The 22694-nt window shown below is 37.1% G+C and overlaps 1 protein-coding gene across 3 annotated transcripts in view; it reads right to left on the bottom strand.

Annotated features, from left to right (window-relative positions):
- The window catches only part of LOC139147508 (lysophosphatidylcholine acyltransferase 2-like), a 58413-nt gene extending 36270 nt beyond the window's left edge, over positions 1 to 22143 (bottom strand). The window contains exons 1-3 of one of the 3 annotated variants that reach the window (XM_070718623.1): positions 21808 to 22143; positions 14787 to 14926; positions 9630 to 9853 (exon numbers count right to left, since the gene is read on the bottom strand). In XM_070718623.1, the coding sequence (XP_070574724.1) occupies positions 9630 to 9853; positions 14787 to 14926; positions 21808 to 21912 (469 nt within the window). In that variant the 5' untranslated portion in view covers positions 21913 to 22143. Of the gene's footprint in view, positions 1 to 3854; positions 4073 to 9629; positions 9854 to 10269; positions 10488 to 14786; positions 14927 to 21807 lie in introns of all 3 variants that reach the window. The other 2 variants (XM_070718625.1, XM_070718624.1) reach the window with 2 other exon arrangements.
- Positions 22144 to 22694: the final 551 nt, after the last annotated feature.

Raw genomic sequence — 22694 nt, 5'->3', positions numbered from 1 at the left:
TTAAATAGTTCAAAATGCATAAAATTTCATGAAAACCTGTCATTATCAAAGTGACATATTTGAATCACACAATGATGTCCATGTGAAGGTCTACACATCCACAAAGTCTAGGGTCATTAGGTAATGGCTGAAGAATACAGCCAACAGGTAAGCCATATTGGATCAAGCCGAAAATAAAGTTAAACACTTAAATTTGGAAGAAATGGGTGAAGTCACTGTTACTTTTTTCCATTTCAAACAGAGGCTGCTTCCCTATTCAAAATTTCGGAGTGCCTTTGAAAAAATATTTATTGGTTCGTAAGATATGAAAGTGGTCAGTCCTCACATAGATGGGAAGAACTGCATCAAAACAGCTGAAAAGCCATATTTAATTTCATGACAAAATATGACATAAATACATATTAAAACGTCAAAATTATTGAAAATTCACATTATTGGGTCCAGAATTGTTGATTGAGAAATAAAAACATGCACACTAGAATTCAATTTGTAACCCTGATCCAACCTTCATCTAATATATAAGACTTTAGAATGAAGATATCAGACAATGTGGTACAAATTTAAAGCACTTTGAATGTATTTTCACTAGCATTTTCAGTGGTCCATTTCGGTTGTTTCATTCTTTAAAAGATTCAAAGAGCAAATAGTTGCAATGTTCAAGAAATTGACCCTCTTATTTTTTTAATTGGATGAGATGACAAAATTTGAAAATTTTGAAAAATTAAAATTTGAAGTGCATTTTAGTAAAATCCTTGCTATTATAAATAGTTTATGTCTTGTGCTAAAGTGGGCAAACCATGGAACATTGAGAAGTCAACTTCTCACCATGACTTTGAGATGCCATGGTGATTTAACCAAGTTCAAATGCAATTGCCATTGTTTTCACGGCAAAACTTCTGCTTGTTCATGAAACTATCTAAACTCATGTACATGTATCTTTTCATCTTTTTTGGCATTTCCGGTATGAAATTGGGGTATCACCTGAAACTTCACTTTAGCTTCTGTAATCTTATGAGTTCTATCAGTCTGTAGAAATCGGCCATATTGAAAATACGGTTGACCGCCTGACTTTTACGACTCACTTTGGGTGACAAAATAGGATTAAAGGCACCCAGAATTAACGAGTGCAGTGGTAATTCAAACTTTACTGAATATTCATGAGCTGAATTGACCTTGTGACCTGCAGGTGGACCATGAAACTCATTCCAGCGTTTGATCGAAAAAGTTAATCATACTATATAGCCCACTCATCAAATTAACGAAGAAATTGGCCTAATTTCATCTATTTCAAATTTGACTGAAAATCAGACAATTACATCTAACCAATAAGCATATTACTGGTATGTCCAATTGATCTGTTTTTTCACGACTGATTGCTTGGATATTGCATGTTCGTACAATACACAATGTAATTTGCGGGAGCGATTGAGTCTAATATCAGCGACACCTTGTTTCTAATTGGCTGTTACCTTGGACTATGCAAATTTTGAGTCACGGGTGAAGTTTCATACGTACATTTTCGTCCTGTATGTACAATTTGTATGCTGCAGTGCACATGTACAGACTTTTACCCTGCTCACCCCTAAATTCCAAGTGAACAGGTCCATAATCACCAATAATAACGATAGGTTTGGGCCATATCATAATGTAGTGGTGGCAGGGTTAAAGTTAAGACTTTTCTTAGATTACGCTAAACTGTCTGACAATTCGATATAATTCCAGGGGGGACTATTAGTAATACCGGATTAGGCTGAAAATATCATGATTAAAGCAAAGTGCGGCATATTTTCTCTGGGTATCAAATCGAGAGAAAATGCACTGCATGGAGAAATTATGGAAATCGGATTGACAGATGCTGAGATGCGAGCAAGCAAACTACCGATACCCTTCTCAATTTACAAGTAGGGGGCTTGTAGAGAAGTGGAGCCGGGGCAAGTAACGAGACAGATTTGGTTACACATCAGCAGGACCCCTTAAGTATAATACATATTTGTTGCTATTCTTAGAAGTAAAAACAGACAACCCAAGTAAATGTAATTTTCGTTGCACGGCTTGATACCTTGATACTCTCTTCTTTGGAGAAGAGATACTTCAACAGCATATTTGTGTTATGATTTCTTGCGCACGTTGAAACCATGACACGTAAAAACATGGCAGCTTTCTGCAGACTGCATACCCATGAAAAAACACTAGTCATCTTTTATTTTCGCAAATCTGTGCAAATATTGAAAGTTTCAGTTTCAACTTCAGTTATTACATTTTTATTATTATTATCATTACTTATTTATTATTTATTTATATTTATTTAATGATTTACTTGTTTATTTATTTACGACAAGTCTTCAAGGTTACAGACACAAATATTGTAATTACAGTCAATCTCACATCAGAGTGTACTAATGCATGTACATCACACAAAATGTATAACCCATACATAAAAGCTGCCAACTCATTTAGTCATTGCCGTTTTTAAAAAAATCTAAGATGGTAAAAATTTTCTCCTACTTCAAGAGCCTTCAAATGAGCCTCCACAAGCAGAAGACCGGAAAAGTATTGGGAAAATTTGAGAGTCTCAACATCTGGCCTGCACTTTATAAGTAAATGTGTATAATGTACGTGCAATGGTAAACGATGATGTGGAATCTGCTGTAATAGTTCGGATGGTAATGGCACAATTTTTTTTCTTGAGTTAGGATTCTTTCTCTTGACCTTTGGTAAAAGCTCATCACCCTCAAAGCTTCCCATTCCCTGCAGTCTGCAGGCTGCTGAATGGGAGCCACATGGCAGGATCTGAAACAGACCCATGGGCTCCCTGTGTTGAAGGAAATGAGAGTAAAAACTAAAATGGATGAACAAATAGAGAGTTCCATCATGAAAATAAATGCTGTGTATGCTATTGAGTACTTTGTGGTAATTTTGAGAGCACTGGGTTGACAATGTTTCTGATAGAGGTTTGTAAACTGGCATGTGAAATTATCAGCCAGAAAATAATTACTTTGTAGGATACTAGTTCATATCACTGGCTGACATATTGAGTAATAAGTACGTGTACTCCGTGTTGCAATGGCATTGACCAAATATATCATTTTTCTATATGATAATTCCAGAGATGAGAAATTTCCAAACAACATATTCATCTCCGTTAAGCGGTATGTGGAATTTTGGATCAAGAGGAAATACACTGACAATTTTCCTGCCATAAAGTTTCACTTCCCATCTGCTAAGTCAGTAAAAATGTGCGGTATTAAGCCAAAACCATTATGTATTTTCACTCACTTGGCTTGGTCTGTTGTAGCAGCTTTAGACTGTAAAAGTTAAACACATGTTTATAATAGCTCTATTTTAAGGGGGCCTTGAAGTATTCAATATTTTGTTACAATGCACTGTATGGGACATGTTGTACTTCACTAGTTTTAACCAACTTGACCTGATGGTGAAACATGAACTTGGAAGATAAGGATTAATACAAAATATTCTAATAAAAAACTGCCTTTGTTTTTGCTTCAGCAGATGCAAGTGTGCGAAATCTGTTTGAAATCTTTGGACATAACTAATCCGGCCAAGAAAGCTGCTGGAGGCTATATTGAAATGTAAAAGTACCGTGAAGCAAACTGCACGTTTAGGCTGCATTGTGTTTTTTCTCTTGTCTCACATCAATAACAGGCATCCACAATTTGATGTAAACTTGATTAACTGCTTCCAAGCTTTAGACAGACAGTCAGATTCACAAGAACCTAATCTACGAGAACCTGCTCAAGAATCTTCAGAAGCTAAGCCACCTACAAGTATTAACTGCTATCTAAGTTTTACAAACTTAAAGGCAACAATTCAAAGAGATAGTTGTATGATCTTACTTCCAAAGACTGGGATCCCTATGTTGCCTTCCTTTGATACGACACTGGGCAGCCCCACGCAAAACATCATTAAGCTATCTATATAGGTACTATGTGGTGATACGCACAAGATTGGAGCCTTTGAAGCCGGTGCGTGTTTGCCCTTGAATTTCACAAAATGGAACCCCATCAGGAAGAATTGAAATCGACCAATTTGTACTAACACTCTCTTGATGACCCTGTTGTTAGATATATATGAAATATTTAGAAAAAGAAGGATGAGAAAAAAAACAAGCGACCTAGCGGCCGATATAGCTCCGCTGTGTTTATGTAGAGAATAACTATTTTTGACACATGTTGATGAAGAAGGTGGAAATCTTTGATAGCTCAATGAAGTGGCCAGAAAAAAAATGGCTAAAATAAGCTGCAAAAATACACAATTGAAGATTTCATCATACTTTGAATGTATCACATAGGATCATCCCTAAGAACATGTCAACCAAAGCTATCTGATGAGTAATTTTTGAGAATAAATTTTTTGACCAAAAATGGCAACCATTGCCCCCAAAAATAAAAATTGCAGATTTCATCATAATTTCAAAAGATCAATTTAGTTCATCTATAGAAACCTGTATACACAATTTCAAAGCTGTTAGACAAGTACTTTTTGAGAAACGCATTTTTTGACCAAAAATGGGAAAAATTGCCCAAAAATTCAAAATTGCAGATTTCATCATTATTTCAATAAATATCATTTAGTTCATCAGAAATTCAATATATATTACTAAGCTCATCTGTAGAAACCTGTATACCAAATTTCAAAGCTATCAGACCAGTACTTTTTGAGAAACACATGTTTTGACCAAAAATGGCAAAAATTGCCCAAAAATTACAAAATTGCAGATTTCATCATAATTTCAATAACTATCATTTAGTTCATCTGTAGAAACCTGTACACCAAATTTCAAAGCTATCAGATGAGTAGTTTTGGAAATACACATTTTTTGACCAAAAATGGCAAAAATTGCCCCAAAAATACAAAATTACAGATTTCATCAGAAATTCAATATATTACTTAGTTCATTGATAGAAACCTGTATACCAAATTTTAAAACCATCAGACCAGTACTTTTTGAGAAATACATTTTTTGACCAAAAATGGCAAAAATTGCCATAAAAATGCAAATTTGCATATTTCTGCACAATTTCAATAAATATCATTTAGTTAATCTGTAGGAACCTGTATACCAAATTTCAAAGCTATCAGATGAGTAGTTTTGGAAATACACATTTTTGGACCAAAAATGGCAAAAATTGCCCCAAACATACAAAATTACAGATTTCATCAGAAATTCAATACATATTACTTAGTTCATCGATAGAAACCTGTATACCACATTTCAAAACTATCAGACCAGTACTTTTTGAGAAATACATTTTTTGACCAAAAATGGCAAAAATTGCCTTAAAAATGCAAATTTGCATATTTCTGCACAATTTGAACAAATCTGAAATAGATCATCCCTAGGGACCTATGTACCAAATATCAAAGCTATCTGACCGGTAGTTTTGAAGAAGAAGATTTTTAAAGATTTTTTTACCAAAAATGACCAAAATTGCCTTAAAAATACAAATATGCAAATTTCACCACAATTTGAACAAATCTGACTGAAGTCACCCTAAGCAAACTGCATATCAAATTTCAAAGCAATCGGACAAGCGATTTCAGAGAAGAAGATTTTTTTACCAAAAACACCAAAAAATGCCCCAAAAATACAAATATGCAAATTTCACCACAATTTGAACAAACTGAAGTGAGGTCACCTCAAGTGAACTGCATATAAAATTTCACAGCAATTGGACTTGCGGTTTCAGAGGAGAAGGCAATTGTTGACGGACGACGACGGACGACGGACGACGGACGACGACGACGACGGACGACGACGGACGACGACGGAAATCAACCTATTTGATAAGCTCCGCGTCGCTGACAGCGGAGCTAACAAAGATAGGCATGAAGCATACAAATTTTTTTTTGCATACTGCAGCAGAAACCCTGGAAGCTGAAGAAATAAATGAAGTGAATGGGAATGGCTGTTAGCATGCATGAAGGTCATGAACTCTACTGCTGAGATCGGCATTGGATTCAGATGATGAGTTGGATCCCTGACACATGCACATGCTTTATGTTACAGTAGTGGGATCCAGGGGTTAAGTGCCGCTCAAAACTTCATCAGGCTGTGGAGAGAAGCTTTAGAGACAATGAATGAGATAGGCTTGATGAGTACAATGCGTTGCCTGTGAAGGGTAAAGCATAAAGGGAGAAGATTTGGCTGTAGCTATGAAATAGCGCACAATAACACCACACAGTTATCCTTGCTGCATCCCTTCTACTGGACCAAAGTGTGGGCTATGGTCTTGGCACCAAGTCACCGCGAAAGCAATGCTAGCTATTACATTAGGGATGCTGCTGAGCTTTGCCGAATGCTTTGCTGCAATTGCGAGCAATCTATAGCTGAATAAAATGAAAACCTGTTCAGAAAAGCCTTTTCATCTGTCCATTTTATTTTATCAAAATGATAAAATAAAATGGACAGATGAAAAGGCTTTTGAAAAGAAGAAAAACTGCCTCCTATTTTTTGGGGGGACAAGGGTACCTGCGCAATTAAAACTCGTAGCTGTAGTTTCAAAGGGACACACATTCTGTAAATGTGACACTGCAATTTGTTTTGAAACATTTGTAGGAAAATACCTCTCAGCCAATTGCAAAAAAGAATTCCAAATTTGTAAGAGAACTGCCCACAGTGACATGAGTTGCTACCCTTGCTCATTGTCAACAGGGGAAAACTTTTATGGGGTCAGTGTGCAAAAAACCTTCAGTGTGCAAAAATATCGTTCTCTGAGGGACATCTGCCCTTCATGATATACCGTGTGGATGGCTGACAACATAGGCGCTTCATTGAGAATCCACAGTCACATTGGAAAGAACTACTTGTAGCTTGGCATATACAATAGGCTAATTGGACCAAACCACAAAGAACTGGGCAATCTGAAGGGCTGTTAAATTATTCCGGCACAATATATCAGTTGTACAAAACATTTTTTTTTCCAAAAACGTGTGACATCACGTGACTCAATCAAGAGGAAATGAAGCTATTTTCAATTTACATTTTGTCCTTGCGACAAATCTCAGCTGTTCAGAATTTATTGCGAGTACAGAAAATGCGATTTTCCAAGATTGTGCAATATCATGTAACTAGCTCACGCACGGAAATGAAGCTGTCTTGTTTCCTGCGGGATAAATCACGGGCAATATTACTGAATCTTGTGAAAAGACTGAGTCTATTGTGGAACCTGGTGGGTGTCTTACATATTTTCCCTTGTGAACCATTTTGATATAATCAACTTTGGCGTCTGTTTGCATGCTTCTTATCTAAATTTTCTTACATCTGATTGCTGAAGACGATTATTTTGTCTCCTTGCAATTTCCAAACAAACTTAAACACATCTCTACCACTGCAATAATTTGTAGTTTTTTGCCATTTTTGATTTGCTTTTTTTGATATCAGACTCACAAAGAGAATCATTACAACCTTGTTTTTAATTTGGATTCTTCTGTTTTCTTCAAAAATAAAAAAAAAATTGATGCCAAGATGTCTGTGTTTCAACATTTTCAAAGCTCTTGTTCGTGGTTCTTATCAGGAGTATCTCATTATAATTTGAAAAAAAACATCCATACAATGGAAGGATTTTCGATTTTCAAAATGTTGAAACCAAGGGGCGATTACCTACAGAGATGAACATGAAGAGAAGTCAATGACCTCTGTGTGAAGTCTGTTGCATAATTTCCCTTTTTTCAATTAGCTGCCACATGCCTGATTTGCAGCCCATCATTTTATCATAGTTTGTAAATCTGCCAAGTCATTACTTTATCAATCTATCTGTCACATCTGTTTCATTCACTCATTTGTTTGAGCTAAATGTACGCCTCCGGCTAAGATTCTGGATTTCATAAAATCCTGCAGTGTGCCTGCAGGGCGGACGAAAGTGTTTTTCTCCCTTGTTTCCTGGGTTTTTTTCACTTCTTTGCAATCATCAGGAGGATAAAAAGAAAAGTCGAAATTTGCAGAAAACTTATAAGATTAAAATGCTGCATTTTCTGGGCAAAGCGTTTTTGCTTTCATAGCCTAAATCAGGCATATATGGAATTAAGTCTGGTGTCGTCTTGTCATGTTGCGCTGATACCCACTAAACGAAACAAAACTATGAAACCAGCAGGGATGCAAATAAGCTACATGTAGGCTGCAATTTTATACCTTTTCTTTTTGCAATTTATGACAACTTTCACTTTGCAGGTATAGTGAATAAAAAACGGCTATAACTTATAAGACGTCAATCTTTGGGGGAAAAATATGATGCACATGAAGAGACTGAGAAATCATAGGATCAAATGGCACCAATGCAATTGTTATAACACGTGGTATTGAGTTGTTGCTGTGATGTGTTACACACACGTGCATCACGCAGTAGATGGCGCCCTCAAGTGTCAATGAGATGAAATTCTGTCTCTGAATAAGATAGACCCCGTTGAACGGAGTTTAAGAAATCTATTCTGGATTAAGTGTAAGCTAAAGAATCACTTGCAGTTAATGTCTCAAAGTGATTAATCTGATGCTATGTCCTTCACCTCATGGAGTGACTGCTGCCCTTCCGTAACTGATTATGATGATATTATCAAAACTAACACAATATTATATCTAATCCTTATTCTGATGGTTTGCAAATAAAACCACACCATGTAAACAAACGCACACAAACGCACACCATTAAGACTTAAAATACTTCATCTTTAACACCGACCATTAGACTGAAAGATTCGGCCGTGTGAGAGTGCTCAGGTGTGGGGTCGGAGGTCGCAGAGCGCCCCCACATGGCTGAATCTCTCATCTTGCACTCGACCATGTGTACAATGCACCTGAAACACATTTAGTACCTTTACCCAGTGTGTTGACAATGAATAGTACAAATTAATTTTTTCTTGTGTTTTGTCTTGTGACAATGTTACTGCTTTGCTCATATCACATGATGTGCACAAAAATGTTTTTGGTGCCTTTATTACAAATCAGCAATTGCTTTTGGATGATTTAGATGCAGCTATTCAATTTCAGATGGTTTTTTTGGCTGACACTTTTTCGCTGGACACATGGTCTGTTAGAGATTGAGATGGGCAATATGAACACACTTGCAAATACCTGTAATTTTACCAATTTGGCTACCCCACTCCACCTCAAAACAATGTATTTAGCAACATTATAAAATCACAAGTCGTCATCCGGTGGCTCATGGCTATCCCTTGAAAAATTGACTGAATTTCTACAGAGACTTAAAACACTGCCAACATGTATGTTGAAATTTTGGCATGTATCTTTGTATAATATCTTCCTAACAGGCAAATCTGCATAGACATTGCAACCCAATTTTCTTGAATATAGGTCCAACCATCCTAACTGAAAATGATGGGAATGTCCTAAAGGGTTAACCCTTTCACCGAAATGGTTTGGCCCAAACCCATTAGTTTAAATGGTGATTGTGGACCTGTTAAAACAGAATGGGGGTGAACAGCTTAACCTGTTCACCCCCATTCCCTGTAAATAGATCCACGCTTGGCAAACCATAACAATGGCTTTGGGCCAAACCATAGTGGTGAAAGGGTTAAAAAAAATCGAATGGCAAGGTTATACACACAGCATTTGCAAGTGAGTTCGTGCGTTATTTGGATTTGTAGTGAGAACGTACTTCCAACGAATGGGGTGGAATCAGTTTCAATGCGTCCGACACCAGTTGGGATGGAGAGAGCAAAGAACACAGCGAGTGGATCAGTGTAAGTAGAATGAGGTGCCACGGCTGCAATAGGAGCCTCATGAGAGGGCGCCTTTTGGCCCTTGTATCTCAGCCAATGAAATCCAGATGCAAAGAACATTGCCCTTAGAGCGAAGTAATAAGGGTAGTCCCTCAAGAATCTGTCGATAAAAGTTGGGGAGAGAAAAAAAAAGACACAAATTGGGTGAAATACAGAGGTCGTGCACAGTTACATGACAACAGTTGTGATATAGTCAGATATTTCGGGCAATTAAGATACGTTAAAATTGGTACAAAGTCCGAGACAAAATTTCCCAAAATACCTTCAATGAAACCACAGAACTGGTGATACCGATAACTAGCGAGAATTTATTTTTCATATGATCCAAAATGGCACAGTGAACATCCTCTAAAACAGACAGAAATGAAAGAATATAGGAGTTTACAAGGGCAAAGAATTTTTACACCAATCATGGACTTTTACAAAGAAAATTTATCAATGCCATGAGTGCTTATCTGGCCTTTCATGATAAACAAAAAAAAAAAGAAATGAAAATTTCTCTCCAGTATGACGTACTTCTGAAAAGAGGAATATCTCCAATTTCAGTTTTAGCCACGGGAGAAGGCATCCCCAGGGTAATGGGGAAAGGGATCGCGTCAAAAAAACTGGAATGGGGTGCAATTGCCAGCAATGGTGCTCTAGCCACGGTTGACCTTTGGCCTTTGACCACTACCGCATAGCCACAGCTTTTGAATCCTAACGCTGTTAAGTGAGTTATTGGGATAAGCAGTTTCCTACAAAACAGCAAAAAAAACATACAAAGAATGGAGAAACATAAAGACGCAGATGGGTGTTAGTATCTGAATAAAAGTTTCTTAAAATTAAAGAAAGCAGCTTAATGAATTGCTTGGATTAAGAAATGTTATGGGCAAGATACATAAAAATTTAGCAATAATAATAGTAGTGAAGGGCGCCATCTAGAGTTAGACTGACATACATTAACAGTGCCACGCTGAGCTTACTACAAACCATGAGGAACACTTCTCTGTGGCTTGTGGTACTAAAAAATGGACCAATTTATGGTTAACCATACGGGCTATGTGAATGCATCATGAACTATATCTGTAAAGAGAAACCAATTATTTTTTGTTCTCAAGAACTATACATGTGTATACACAAGCTTTTCAACATTGGGAATAAACTTATCGTGTGGTGAATAAAAAGATTAAATGAGTGAAACATTCGTGTGTGCAGGTGCTGTTCAGGGTGAAAGGTGGGTGAGATTGGGAGGGTGAGAGGAAGAAGAGACAGAGGCTGAAAATGATAAAAAACACAAAAGATGTATTATAATAACATTGCAAACAAAAATGCCAACATAAGAGAAATCATTCACAGAAGCGTAATATATACATCTACGATGGTAATGTCATTCCAACGACTGTCATGATAAGAAAGGTGATTTCACACAAAAAGTTGTGGTATATATTCTTATGCTATGCTGGATGGAATAGTCAATGTTACTGAAATTGGCCTTTCATGACGAAGCATAGGATAATGTGTGTTGCCCTCAATGTAGAGAAAGCAGACTTTCCAACAGAGAGGGCGCTGTTGAACATATCACATCAGAGTTCTTATTTTTGTGCCTTGGTGACCACCAAACAGGGAATACCTCAATAGTGAGACAAGTGACACAGTAAAATAATAAACAAACAAAGGTTGACAATTTGTGTATGGGTGAAACTAATTACAAAGTGCTCTGCATCTTCCAGGCAAAATTGCACAACAGGATTTGATAACAAACTTCAAATTTTTTTTTTTTTTTTGCAAAATAATCACTACGGCCCAGAAGTATGCCTCAGTGTACGGTATTCCGCGAAGCATTATTTCTATGGAACAGCGCTTTCAGCCGGTCGCTATTGACAACGGCGAACATTGTATCAATTTATTTTCAATAGATTATCGATCGAAAATCTGTTCGGGTGCCGCTCGTGCCGGGCGCTCGGGTGTTGAGGTCACGTCATAAACAGTTCCACAATTACCCGTATATTGACTTATACACTTTAACATCAAGGTATCCGTTGGTTTCCTGTACTAGAAGTATATCGACGACACTTTTTTCAGTTTTGGTGATAGTTTTAGGTACGTTTCAGCACATTTTGGCGCACTTCGGCGTAGTTTGGCGCCATTGTGAACGGGGAACTACACGCGAGTGAGTGAGACAACAATGTAACAATTTCGAACAAAAGAATATCGATCGATAACGTTCACTGCACGATTACAGTGGAGACTCTACGCCCGTTCGCCTCTGTTCTGTGTTATTTTTGCAGTTTACTGGAATTTTCATAGTTGATATTCGCCAAAATTTGGTGTAAATTACAACAACCTGACAGGTATTTGGTCTGTACAATTTAAGAGACGCTAACCGATTAAAATGCGTCAATATAAGACCCTGATTCTGCATATGCAAACGCCGTAAGATCGCCATTTTATTGAGGGCAAGAGCAAAAATTCAGTGATCGAAAAAATAAAATGCAACTAAAACATGTTTCGTCGAGAAATTCAAAAAACTAAAACGACAGGAATTTTGTATATAAATCAAAGAAACACTGTGCCATTTTTCACTATCATTGGTTCAGAATTGAGAAATTTGAACGAGCGAGAGTTGTACGGTCTGTTCAGTACATTAAACGCCATTGTTTTCTATGGGAAATCGAGCTGATTAGACACATCGTAAAATGAAAAATACATCTGAAAAAAACCGTTGGTTTAACTTTTTCATTTCGCTGTTATTTTTTATAATATTTGGTATGACAGATATCATGAAGGGTAACTAAAACTCTATGGTTTTATTTTTTTGTGTTTCTCTCTTATTTTTATGAAATGACGAGTTGAAGATCGCTTTGCTGTTGACTGTGTTTTTACGTAATTTTGCATATGCTGTTATCGCTTACGTATTTTGGAATTCCCATGTGAAATTCTTCCCAAAATATTATAATTGTAAGGGCAGCATATACGGGAAATAGGACCTGTAACTCTTTCATTAATATTTAGCTGTGCAGCAAGGAAATACGGCGAAATTTTAACATGACGCGGGAGGTGAAATTTACTCTGTGAACGCGCACTCCTTGTATGTGTGGCGAAAATTCGGGACGCTAATACCGTACAAAATGGGGCGCCTTTGGGCCGTAGTGAATTGTAATGCAATTCATAAATCAAGATAAACAAACAACCATCTGTTCAATATTTTGGCAATTTGCATTTATCCTCTCAATAAATGTTTGCCACGCAATTTATTTGCATTTCTGTCTTGATATGATATATGTGGAATGTCAATATGGGAGAAAAGGTCATGAACAAGGGTTTTTGGATTGAGTGAATGATGGCAATACAGGGCATGGAAAGATATGGTGTGGATTGTATGCGAGTGTAATGTGATGCTGGGCCATCCAACCGCTGGTTGAAACTGTCCATGTCGTACAAAATAACGTCACGCTTTTTCTGTAAGAGATTGCCCTCACATAAAAATAACAGAAAATCCGTCTGATTTCCAATTCTTCTCCGGAAAAAAAGTTGGGAAAAAACATATGTCAGGCCTTTCAGTTTCACCTGAAAACCTGAAGGAAAGTCGAAGCACATTTATGGGAATAAGCAGAGGATAGTTTGCTATTTTGATTTGCAAGGAGTGACAGTTTTTGTTGCATTCTTGTCATTCAGTTCTTGGACAGGGTTTTTGAAGAGAGAAAACTAATCATTCAAACACAATTTTTACATCAAGAAGAAGGCGCAGAAGAAATACGCATTAGAAGTGCATCAAAAGGATATATTAAAATGCTACCTCTGATTTTGTCGGTATATGAATTTCGTAAGACTGAGATTGTTTCAAGACTGAGATTGTTGACCGCACAACATTAGTTTTTCACTTACTAATCCTCTGGAGGGACCTTGGAAAGTAAATACATGCACAAAGCAAATTCATTTACAAATTAATAAAAAATTCAATTGCATATTGTCCTCAAACTCCCCCCCCCTCCCCTCCGCAGGAATGTAAATTTAGAATAGCAAAAAATCCAACGGCAAATATCACAGTGGAGGAAAACTGCCCCTCATTGCAAATCAAAAATCAAAACGAAGATTCACCAACGCTGGAAAAAAAGAATGCAAACAAAACATCAAACAAAGAAACACTGGGGGCGTGTCCTGTTTTGAAAGGCGATGGTGGAATTCTAGTGACATCACAGTAATTTGTAAATAGGGTGGCGCTCATCACAGGTTATGCTTGGCAGATGTTGTTTTTTACTTCATTATGAAATTTGCACTTAAAACCAAAATACATTTGCTGACCATGACTGCTACAAAAGGAGAGCGAAAAACTAAACTGTTCCATATTGTCATTGTTCAAGGTCACAGGTCATGGTCAGGACAGATATCCTCTACAGCTGACATGTCTGTTTTCCCCTTTGGCGTGGGTGTGGCATATTTGCTATTTTCTATGAGCGCTTTAAATATTTATGCCAGAGTCCTGCCACAGTATAAATGATATCTTTATAGACATATTTTAGTCATGTGGTCAAACAGAGGTGCTATTTTTATGCAGCTACCCACTGGTACTCCAGGTGCTATATTCTGCATCTGTAATCATAATATTTTGTTGAAAGTCCGGAATAAAACTCAACTTGCTATGATTTTTTTGTTGTTGTTTTTTTTAATATCAGTTGCCATTAAAATAAAGAGTCAGTGTTCAAAGTTCACTACAGGGGGGGGTGCAAACAGAGGAATGGCATGACTACGTTTTGTTTATACGCTGAAGTTATTGGTGACACACTTAAATTCAGCACAGAACAATGAAGGTGGACACTGCACAAATGCAGGCTGTGTTTACGAGCTGACCGGAGGTCATCACAATGTTTATGGGGGAGTACACCAACAACCTGAAAATGACTGGGAAACACATCAAGAAGTTACAGCCCATAGGGCTTTACTGTAGCACCAGACATGATTGTTTGGCACTGGAACTGAAAGAAACTCCACCATACAATCTAAAAAAAAATTTGAAATTGTATGTGGGTGGGGGGCTGGAATAATTGAACTCCTACCTTCTCCATCCTGAGAGGGGTTCCTTAAGTTCATCTTTGATTCCAAGCAGAGCTACCAGAGCTAGAAGCCAGGCTATAAGCAGGAACATTAAGATTAAGATGAGCCGTATTGGGAAAAGTGTTACAGTGCAGATTGCAATCTGAAAGATATAAAAAAAATTTCCAAATTACTAGGTATGTGGGGTAGTGAAAGGGCTATGAGATGCATCCCTTTTTTCATTTTAAATAAAAATATCTTCCGGCTTTCTAAGATCCTATTTGAATACCAGCCATTCAATACAACATGAATATTCATTTATGGCAGAATGAGCAAGTTGGCTTTACAGAAGTTAAATACTGTGCTTTTAATATCTTTCCATTTCTAAACCTTGCCATTTAACTATGCCAACAGAGTTCTATCCCACATCAAAGTGGAAAATATTTAGTGCCCTGAGTTGTAATGAATGACAATACATTTTTTGATTAATATTCCAATAACCTATATATGCCCCAAGTCCACTGCCTTTTGTGAATTTGCTTGATCGCGGCCATATGTGAGCGGAGCACCTGTTCATTATTTATTTTATTCAAAATTGCATAATGCACTTTCACATTGGTAGTCATGCAAACAATACTTGTGTACTCATCCTTCATCGCCAGGAATGCCGTTTGGTTTGCAAGTGCTACCATTGAAATAATACAAAGAGTCACAGCAGGTGGGCACAGACAGGCAATTGCAAGGCTAAGGTATTAAGCGATGTTGATACTAGAGATGGAAATTTATTGTTGTGGACTTGTTGTGCGGATTCAGACTTTGGACTGAACAGCCAATCAGCTTTCAGTATGCATAGCTGATCACATCCAGTTTGTGATGTTTTGGTTTCCCAACAAAAATGGATTCTTTTCTCATGTTTTCTGGGTGTTACTGTTCACTACTTTAGTTTTTAGTTGAGTTCTTATTAATAAAGCAGTTGAAGGCTGCTTCAGGTGTCGATCCAGTTATGTATATATATGGACTCAGAACCTGCTCACATCCCTACACTTTGCAGTCAAATATAATCTTGGTTTTTGGCCAAAGTGTGAAAAAATAATCCTGTGGCCATAGGAATGAGTAGGGAAAAATAACCATCCGTCAAACAAGTTTCATTTCCAGATAAAGCTATTACATTATTTTTAAGAAAAAGATTTCTCAAGCATGCGTGACCTCAGACATCAGACATGCACTTGCAATTATGAAGTATTATGACTGTATGTGATACTGTAAAGCCATAACTCACAAAAAAAAAATCATTGATTGATTACATCTTAGACATAGCTTGTGAAGAAATCATTACAAAACTTTTACTAGGGAAGTTGCTACCACACGACTGAATGATGTCATCTTTTCCTGTACCATTTCAAGGCTTGATATCAACATTTTTGCAAAACTTTTCCTGCCAAAGTTGTTTCTTTATTATTATCATCCATTATCAACTGTTTTTAAATTTACGTTGACTCGTCAGATCCTGTTTATATCTTCACCGACGTCACACAAAAAATGGAAGAAATGAAATATGAATATATTGTGATGATGGATGAATGTAGGAGACAGTTTTTGATAATACAACAATGTACACTACAATCATTCTAAACTCCTTCTGCTGTGAACAGACCTTTTCCATTCAATTAAAGGACTTCCTCTTCCCTGATGAAATTAGTTTTATCATCCACCTCAAAAATAATTTTCTCTCATGTCAGTTTAATCCAGTTACATCTGCACATTACAGCGAATGAATGTTGAATATTTAATGTTCATCGAAGCCTGCAGTCGTGTGTGCCAGTCAGTGTGTTCAAGACATCACCAATCACTGACATGTGCAAGAATTTCAGAAATTCACAAAGACACTTGAGGAGGAGATTACCAATTTAATATTTCTAGTAAAAGATTTTGTTTCCCCTCTGGTACGAACATCAGTTTTATATTCTTTTAGGATAAAATCAATGATCAACTATGATTCTTAGCACATCACTATGGTAACATTATGAAAAATAATCATTAACGTGACGAGGTCATTGGTCTGTGATATTTTCATATCTACATGGTTTAGGAAAGGAGGCTTTAGTACACATGGGAACATTTTTTGGCCATAACACATATTTATGTTGCTTATCTCGATGCTCATTAATTAACTGACTTCCTGTGAATCTATTCCTGCCCTTATCTATAGCTATGGAGATCATTTCCAGTTTCACAACTGTTTTACAATCTGCCACATGGATTTGATAGCATAAATGTCTCTTTTTAAATAAAGAAACATGAGTACATAGGCATGTAAAATAAACTCCAAGCTTTTTAAAATACAAAATTCATCATCAAACATCTTTCCATCAATAATAGATGCCTAATTTAAGACAATTACACTTGGCGCACGAGTTATTGGAACACTAAATTAGGTAATTACCCAGCAACTTGGCTGAGTACTTTGCTATTTGACCTGGCGTTTACCTAAACAAGAGTCTGTTTTATGGTCTGAAGACTGATAAGATATCCACCACACTCAGCAGGCAGCTCCTCCACTGAGTAAACTGATATGCCTACACTGCAAAAAACATTTTTGACTGGCAGCTGCATGTAGTTGATGGGAGAGTTTTGAAGGGCCGGAATAAAATGTTGTAAAGTGTAAAACATGATTGCCGCTGTCACTTTGTGTCCTGTTTTTGTATATATGCATGTTATTACCAGTTTTTTAATCACAATTACATACATTGAAGAAACACTGACTGTCAGAGCAACCATCCAATCATATGATTAAAACATAGGGCTAAAGTCCCTGAAGCTACAATAGACATGAATACAAAATTAAGTATTTCCTGTCTGTATGAAATTATCTCACTAAGGTCATCCTAGGGACATGTAAACCAAATATTAAAGCTGTCTGACCAGCGGTTTTGAAAAAACAAGCGACTCAACAGTTGACAGAGCTCTGCTGTGTTATGTAGAGAATAACCTTTTGTGACACATGTATTGATGAAGAAGGTGGATATCTTTGCTTTGCTCATTTCAGGATGGCCTGACCAAAAATGGAAAAAATTCCGTAAAAATACAGATTTGCTTATTTCATCAGACTATATTAGTCAATAATAGCAAATAAACGAGAGTTAATTACATTCTAATTAAAGTAAACAAGACTTGCTTAAATCAAGATTTACGTCATAAAAAAACAGCATATCTGTCAGGTTATAAAGAATTTTGAGCTGGTTATCTTTTAATATCAGTATTTTCATCCTATTAACCAAGCACATTTTAACTTTCAAATTAACATTGTAAGTAAGTTCTGTTGAATAAGTTGAGACTGTACGTACTCAGAGAAAGCACACTGAAGAGACAAATGTTTGAAACTTAAGAAGTTCAAGGTCATCAAAAGCATTATAAGGAATCATGTTACACTTTCATTCCACTGTTTACACAGATTGCATAATTGCTATAAATAGCACATGAGGAATCTTACAGCCCAGCTCTACCATAAAAACCCTATCACTTTGACCACTCTTTTAATTGACCACTCTATTTTTTTCCCCAAAAAAGTAATCTTATTTTATCCTTACCAAGTCAACCATAAATGGAAATTAGAACTTTCTCTATCTCTATTTATTTGACCACCCTATCATGACAAACTATTATGAGCAATTTCTTTTAGATAACATAAATGGTGGTTCAGAATATATCAAAGTTGGGATTCAGGAAAGTTGCCTTTACATGTTTTAATCCTCCAAGATGGTAAGCATTTCACTATGAACTGTCAAAAAAAGTTGAACTTTCTGATAATTCCACACTAAAATTATTTTGGCTTTGATGATTTCCTAATTAATTCAATTATTTAAAATCATATTAATTATTTTTTTCTGGGTGAATTGATAGGGTTTATACAGTACAACAATTACATACAATGTAAGTCAAATTTTGACCAAAAATGACAAAAAAATTCCTTAAAATACACATTTGCATATTTCATCACAATTTGAACAAATCTAAGTTGGGTTATCCCTAGGGACCTGTATACCGAATAATAAAGCTGTCTGACCAGCGGTTATGAAGAAGAAGATTTTTTACCAAAAACACCTTTTTGGCATTATTTTCCTATTTTCAACAATATCAAAAAATTAAAAAAAATCGTTTCTCAAAATCATATTTTTCATCTACACAACAAATATCAAATCAGTAAGTACTGCGGTTCTCAAGATATTTGAGTGGACGGACGCCTCACAAACGGACATACATACATACATACATACATACAGACTGACGACGGACGCCGGACGGATACCCATCCCAATAGCTTCTATAGACTATAGTCTATAATAGCTAAAAAAGACTGTTCCATCAACGTCGGTGGTGGCTCATGGAAGGTGGTAAATTTGAGGAGTTTTGTAACTCTAGATTTACAAGGGATGCTGCGATGTTTCAATTCCACATAACATACAGAGGCAAAATATGTCAGGTTCAGGCCCAGGACACAAAATGAGTACTATAGATTGTGTTACATCATAATATTTTTTCCCCCTTTTCACAATTTTCCCATGAACTAGATCCCAGTTGAAAATGGGTTGTTCCAGTGTAGGCATATCAGTTTACTAAGTGGGAGCTGCCTGCTGAGTTTGGTGGATATCTTATCAGTCTTCAGACAATAAAACAGATTCTTGTTTAGGTAAATGCCAGGTCAAATTGCAAAGTGCTCAGCTAAGTTGCTGGGTAATTACCTAATTTGGTGTTCCGATAACTCTGCCCCCGCTGTAAACACATGAAATTATAGCATTTTACAGTAAAATTCTCCATTTTCTTTCAGCTTAGTTGAATGATTGAATAAGTGTCTTTTAAAGAAAAATTAGAGAAATTTTATACGGTAGGACTGAAGAATAAAAATAGTTCAGTGTATAGATTAAATTGGTTGAGGTGCTACAAAGCTGTCACAGAGATTTCTTTTGCCAAGGTTGGGAAAAATAATTGGTTTGGGAGCTATGTGTAAGAATTCTGCTGCACCCAAATATGGCTGCTCTGACATGCAGAGGAGAACCATGGTAACATCGATTAAGGAAGTCCTGAAGATTTCACAGGCTTGCCACCCACTGGTCAGGCCCTTACACACACAGATTAAGTGGTAGCTCTACGTGCAGGTCTGAGTACAGTTCCATGCTACGACTCCAACAACAGTCCCTCCACCACAACCAAGGTGCAGCTGGTACCAACACAGACCGGTACCAACGTACTAGACCTGTACTGCACGCAGTACATTTTAAAGGCACTCCCTTCTCCTACGTGAACTCATGAAATACTGAAGTCTGCAAAAATATAAGTTAGATAGCTCCATTGCCTCAACACTTATCTAAACTACTCAAAGGCTCAGTCGATAAGTTTTTGAAATGTAAAAAAACAGCAGGAATTATTGAATTAATATGACATATGTAGTTGTGGTCAGTTGTTGCAACGCCCTTTTATGTTTGGTTTATTTTTAATACTTCTTTGAGACTCCCAACAAATTTATACTAAGGACATCCTTAGGAACAGCAAAAAATGCCCCTAATATCATTAACCCTTTGAACCCGGCTCGGACAGAAATGTCCGATGACGTCATAGAGTACCAGGGGGTCAGGGTGCAAAGGGTTAACACATGTAAGTCTCTGACACAATGAATGGCATTTTTTAAATAGTTCACTAGTTTGCAAAACAAAATCTTTTATTTAAACAAACATCATATGTGTAATAACTGCTGTAGGACAAGTACATATACACTTGTATGAATACACAACTACACCCAATTGTGAGAATATGGGCTATCTTTAGGTGATCCAGGCATGGTCCTTTTTGGGATGAGATGTGTCCTTTAGGCATGAGAGAAATGTCAGTTTATGGGTCAGATCATAGTCATGATGACACCTGTAAGTGACTGGCACAATACTTTAAAACAACTCATGAATCATGTTTGTAAGCATCGCTTGCTCTTTCCCTGTTAATTTTAAGTTTCTGTTTTACGTTTGTCATCTTTTTGAAATTTCTATAGGTTTGTATTTTTATCAATCAACTGGTTTGTCAATGGCATCTGTTTACAGGTGCTGGTGACAAGAATAAAATAAAATGTAATAAAAATAAAAAGTTTTGTCAAAATGTATTTGATGCTCCAATGGTTGTAACAGACATACGACAATGATAGCAGCTTCTGAAATTTTGATTCCGTTTCAACAGTTCGAATTCTGTTAACTGTTCATCTGCTGCCATGCTGTCAACAAGAATTCAAGTTCAAAGTAGTGAACCACGTTCAGTGTGATTTTCATACTATGATTTAGTAACGGCGAACAGTTATACTCACAACACTACAAAATTGAATGGAATTTGTGAGGGCAATTTTGTCTGCACCTCAACGCAAACATTCTTCGTGACTGAAACGTGGTACAAAAATACATTCAACCTGAATTCTGTGGGGGAACAACCAATGACAATATCCACTGTGTGACCTTAGGTGACTTTAGACTGCTAGTTTGACTGGCATGATGTGATACATGCTAACTGTCCCGCGCAAATATTGGTCCAGACAGATGCGATATACTGATTAAACAAGGCATTGCGATGTCCCCATCCTTTACACTGCCCAGTCCCTCACTGCTTACTCAACAACCAATTATCTCCAAGACTCCATGATGTAACAGATGAACTGTATTCTACGTTCTCAGAGAGTGGGGGGCACATAATGATAAGTCTTCGGACTATGTTTATGCTGTACATGGAGCTAGAAACAGATAAAAACCTCTTTGTGTGAACACTGCTGGTACTACCGGTACGAGGTGCCTGAAGGCGGTGGCACTCTAGGGACTACAAAGGAGTATTAGAGGTTGCGACATTGTCACCATTATTGTGTGTCATGACAGTACCGCATACGTGTGGTATGTTTATTTTTGGAAATCGACAGCGCTAACCCTTGAACTGGCAACATATCAGGGTGTGATAACTTAACAAACGTTAAACAAATGCGCTGAAACTTCAGTTTGCTTTGTTAGTGTAACTCATACTCACCCGTATTTTGTCGCCAACAGTCAGGTCCAATTTATGCACGAAGGGGTTTCGGACAAGCGGCATCATCAACGACTCCTGCCTGGGAATCTTGGGCCGGTCACTCATCTTGGCCGAGGATAAACCCTCTCTTATCTCGGAGAGCAATCGCGCGCGCTATTTTGTGAACTATCGACCTGCAATATTAACGTTGTACCCTGCAATGCACTTTGGATCGATGAAGGGGTAATACAGACTGTAGCAGCAACCGAACACAGCACAGCGACACTCGATAGCGACATCAACAATACACCAGAATCACACCATCATCATTATCTGTTTCGGTCACGAAGAAGACTCCCTAAGTACCCTGTAAAAATAATACTTCCGGGTACAAAAATTTCGCATGCATCCTACAAGCACAGGCGCCGCCTGTGGTCTCCTCGATCGACCTCGTCTCTACTGAGCCTACTCTCTGTTCAGAGGAGAGCCATTTGACTTCTTGTGGGCGGGAGAGTGGAGGAAATGGGGATGTCAGCATCTTTCCCCCATCACTTTGACAACATTTTTTTCGTGGTCTGTTCTTTCTTTTTTTTCTGTGTGCAGAAGCAATGCAACTAAGCTTAGTTCTAAATGCCGAATAGGCCTATAGGAACATATGTTTCCGACCCGAGATAATTTTTCGCATATTCAAAAAATTAGAGTATGACGTCGACGTAAATTCTCTAAATTTCATTATATTTAATCGGTCTCAGCCAACAAAAAAAATTGTAAAAAATTCCTCTAACATACCCAGTAGTACCCTAATTTTCGGACGCATTTAACTGGAAACACACATATAGGCCTATTGCTTATTTGGCCGAGCGCCTATAAAGTTTTTATCATGTGGCTCATATCACTGGTGCAAATCT

The sequence above is a fragment of the Ptychodera flava genome, chromosome 13, assembly GCF_041260155.1.
Source record: "Ptychodera flava strain L36383 chromosome 13, AS_Pfla_20210202, whole genome shotgun sequence".
NCBI lineage: Eukaryota > Metazoa > Hemichordata > Enteropneusta > Ptychoderidae > Ptychodera > Ptychodera flava.
Note: the sequence above shows the minus strand (reverse complement) of the source record. Positions and strands in the feature narration are given on the sequence as shown.